This window comes from Anarrhichthys ocellatus, unplaced genomic scaffold, assembly GCF_004355925.1.
Source record: "Anarrhichthys ocellatus isolate YVR2014 unplaced genomic scaffold, GSC_Weel_1.0 scaffold1, whole genome shotgun sequence".
NCBI lineage: Eukaryota > Metazoa > Chordata > Actinopteri > Perciformes > Anarhichadidae > Anarrhichthys > Anarrhichthys ocellatus.
In genome coordinates, this window is record NW_022280031.1 from 17614085 (window position 1) to 17618298 (window position 4214).

The window sequence follows — 4214 nt, forward strand, 5'->3', positions numbered from 1 at the left end:
ATTTCTTTTTTTTCTGAACGCATTTAATAAATAACAACTTTTTTGCAATTGTCTGCGTAGCTCTGATGCGAGACAGACAGGCAGTAAGACACCCGGCACCTCCTCTCGATCCACGTGTGTTTCTGTCGTAACTCTTTTACCCGCCATCATTTTCCTGGAATCCCATCCTTGCAACGGGAGGTATCCCTCCGCGGTGCAACGTAATACATAGTCCCCCGACTTCGACGCGAAAATAACCGGACTCGCCGTCGCCCCCGGTTTTTCCGCCACGACTCAATCGAAACGGCAACCGACGAAGGGTTAACGGGCGGCAGGTTTGATTGTCGTTAGCGACTTTTTACCGGTTTTCGCGTTTTGGCGCGACTTTGGCCCGCAGCGGAAGGACACCGATTGGTAAGCGAGGATATAAACGGAGCGATCCCGACGGCCACACCTACTCTGTCTGCGCTCAGCGGAGGGAAGAATAAATCTGACAGGATATAAACACCATGCTGCCCGGATCCAACTTTAATTTCACACGCAGAAAATCTCTCACGAGCCGGTAACTCCACGCTGGTTTCCCTGCACACCTCCCTCTCTCGCTGTGGACTTTATTCGGATATTTCGGACGTTTTACGACATTTTCTTCTCATCTGCGTGTGTCTCCAAGAAGACCATTGAAGGTAAGGCAGCTGCGTCGTGGAGTTAAATTTACGCATGTGGCGTTTTAAAAAGTCACCTCATGGCTGCGTGTTAAATTCTGCGTGGTGTGTATTGCTGGTTGTAATTTGGCGTTGCATTCCATAAATGCATTGCTGGGTTCACGTGGAGACCTGGTGGAGCTGAAGCTAAGTCTGGTTTAAATGACCCGTACTGCGTATGAGTTGGATCTGCACCCTTTTGGGATTTTTGTAGTCTTGCAGCTTGTTTTTGTGCATTGGCTCGCATCTCTCACACGGAAACACTAAACTAGTGTAGACACATGGGTTTATGCATATTGACGTTTTTAGTAAATGTGTCGAAAGCTGTTCAATATAAATGCGTGTTCAGTTCTACCGAGTCCGGTGCAAAGACATGCAGCCAACGCGACCCGACGGACAGTATCCCGCTGAAGTGAATCTGCATTCAGAACCTCGTTGTGAAATGTGTAGTTTTTTATCAGCCTGGGTTTGTCTGCTCTTTACGCACGGTCTGTACTTTACGCTGGTAGGTCCTGTGAATGCCATGCATTCGTATGCGATTAACAGTCATTTAGTGTTGCGTTAAGTGTGGGGTGTGTCGGGGGAGGGGGGCGGATGTCATCATAAATACCATTAATTACAGTTTTTGGCGCAGACTGGTCTGTATTTGAGTTGTGGCTCCGGTTTCCCAGGCTGTGGTGGTAAAAGGCAGCTTTTAAAGAACTCTGAGCCCGTCTGCAGCACGCACACTGCCGCTTTGTTCTCCCACACAGGCTGCTATACATGCACATACCAGAAGTCTCCATAGGAGGAGCACAGGAATCCCCCTCTGTTGGTAGGACTGCTTCTCAGGTCGGGTCGGTTTTAGGGAATTCATTTAGAATCAGAGGACTGTTGTTGGTTGTTCTTTAATCAGGATTTATTTTTTAAGTTTATTTCACAGCATGATGCATTCAGGGTTTATTGTAGGCAGAATAAACGCAGCAAGTTCGGCCTAGTTGGTGTTATCACAAACGACCTGTGGGGCTTTTTTCAATGGTAACTCTGGCTTTGTGCTTTTAGTATTTAAAACAAGTTGTGAGAGAGTCTCTGGATGCCCTGCAGGGGGCTGTGTCATGTATGTGAAATGGTAGCAGAGAGTTTTAACTGTTGAGCAACTCCTAAAAAAACGGGGGGAGGGGAAACAAAAGCCACCCATCCTTTATCTTTACGGGTTTTTGTTTTCCATGTCGGCAGCAGCCGGGCTCCATCTTACAGGTGTTGAGGAGGAAAAAATGTAAATTGTGGAGAAACTGTAGAGTTTCTGCCCCCGTCTCTCCCAGCTGTTCCTATGATGTCATGGTTGGGGGGAGGGTGTTTAAAAAAAAAAAAAGTTTTTGGGGTGATTTACGGTCTCCCCAGGGGCGCAGTGGGGGCGGGGCTACAGTGATGTAAACACATAAAAAAGTGCCCCACTGCCGGTGAGTCAGTCTGGAGAAACTGGTTTGGACTTTCACTACATCAGGTGCTGCTGGGGTTTGCTGCCTACTACTGACACGGAGCTGCTTTTAACACACTACCGGCTCAGCTGCTCTGGATTTAAAACTCACTCCATCTCTGATTTTTAGTTTATTTTGTTTTCTTCTCCAGATTCTGCAAGCAAACATGTTGCAAAGCTACTCCCAGTCGCAGGACTGGCTTTACACGGAGCCGCTGCTATTTGACGACGAGTTCTGCCAGAGTTTGATGAAGGACCTCCATTCGCTGCCGACGCCCCCCCAGTCCCCGCCAATGAAGACCGGGCTGGGCGGCTGCAGCAAGCCCCTGTCCAAGGAGGACCAGCTGAGCTACGTCTCCGACATCCTGCTGGAGGACCACGACATGATGCAGCTCAACTGGAACTGCGACTTCTTCCACTACGGCGGTGCCGCCGAGAAGGACGGCGAGCCCAGCCTGCCCTGCTCCCCGCTGGAGGAGAGCGGCGAGGACTGCCTGTGGCAGTGCCTGGCGAGCGACAAGAGCCTGGAGGAGAAGCTGGTCTCCACCATGCTGGGCTCCAGCCCGCTGCTGTCCGACATCAACACCAGCATCTTCGAGGAGATCGCCGGCTCCACGCTCGACTGCCAGAACCTGATGGAAACCCAGGAGCCCAGCGAGGTCACGTCGGACTACGGGTCCACCGGTGGCGAGCTGTCCACCTACTCATCCAGCGACTCTGGTGAGTTCACGCCTCCTTTAATATCCATTTCTGAGAGTTGAGCCAGAATGTTTGGACTTCTTATGAGTCTTCAATCAGGGGTTCCTTTAGGATCTTATTTCAAACAAAATGCAAATTATTTTTTGTATTTTATTTATGCTTTTAGGTCTGACACGCCCACCTTGTCAATGTGCAGCTTATCCGTATAAACACTCCTCGCCCCACAAAAGCCTCACTGGCAGTTCATTGATAATTCAGTTAGTTTTAGTGGCACCGTGCCCAAATTGTTCTTTGCACTCAGCCTTATCTGGGCACCGGCCGCCCACCTTTTTTAATCTGCAGAAGCCTTTTTTTTTTTTTTTTTTTTTTTTTAAGGACTTGAGGATGTTGTTTCAGCAGCGTGGGCGGGGCTTCAGCCCTCCGCTGAGTAGATGAGAGGTTTTAGGAGAGATAGTCGACCGAGGAGGGATGGATGGATGGAGGGAGTTGGGGAGGGTGGGTGAGTCATGTTCGGCGGTAACTGTTGCGGCTCCATCCATTAACTCCTAATGAGTCATTTTACCGACTCGAGCCCTCTGGCATCCTCTGGCTGTAGACCAGAGAGGAAGAGGGCAGACTTGCGTTTACTGAAATGTTCTTTTTAGGATCGCTCATTCTGAAAATAGTTTAAAAATTTGACTTTTTTGTATTTTTAGCTTTTCAAAATTAAACTATTTTTAACATTAAATACCTTTTTAATGTGCGAATTTGACTGAAAATACTTAATTTCATATTTTAAAGCATTAAAACTGTAACTACTGTTTATACATTTAGCTGTTGCTGTAATTCTGCTCGTCTGTTTACAACAGACGTGTGTGTGTGTGTGTGTGTGTGTGTGTGAGAGAGAGAGAGAGAGAGAGAGTGTGAGCCAAGTCCACGGTGGTGTGTTGTTTCCAGTGTCGACACTCTTGTTTGTGGTGTCTCTGAAATGTTGAAGGTCAGAAAACAAATTAGTTGGACTAGTCTCACCCATCTCTCGTTTCTTCTTCCCTTACAGAGGAGGAGATTGATGTGGTCACTGTGGTGCGCTGTTCATCCAGCGCCTCCCCTCGGCCCTCATTGGCTGACCTGTCTGTCCATCACCAGAAGCAGGAAGAGGAGAAGCGAGCTCTCCAACGCCACCATTTTGAGATCCACCTGCAACACAACTACGCGGCACCATGTCCCGCATCGCCGCCGCCGCCGCCTTCGTCCTCGTCCAGCAAGCGCTCGCGAGGGGGCGACAGCTCGTCGCGCTTTCACCGCTCCTCTCGTAGCTCGTCTTCGTCGTCGCGGTACCACCACCACAACCATCAACACAACTCGACGGAGACGGAGGACGAGGAGGAGCGGCGGCGGAC

General features: G+C 49.4%; 1 protein-coding gene across 1 annotated transcript in view; it reads left to right on the top strand.

Annotated features, from left to right (window-relative positions):
- Nucleotides 1-417: 417 nt before the first annotated feature.
- mych (myelocytomatosis oncogene homolog) overlaps nt 418-4214 on the top strand; it is a 12513-nt gene continuing 8716 nt past the window's right edge. The window contains exons 1-3 of the mRNA XM_031849876.1: nt 418-662; nt 2289-2856; nt 3872-4208. Of these exons, the coding sequence (XP_031705736.1) occupies nt 2304-2856; nt 3872-4208 (890 nt within the window). The 5' untranslated portion in view covers nt 418-662; nt 2289-2303. The remainder of the gene's footprint in view (nt 663-2288; nt 2857-3871; nt 4209-4214) is intronic.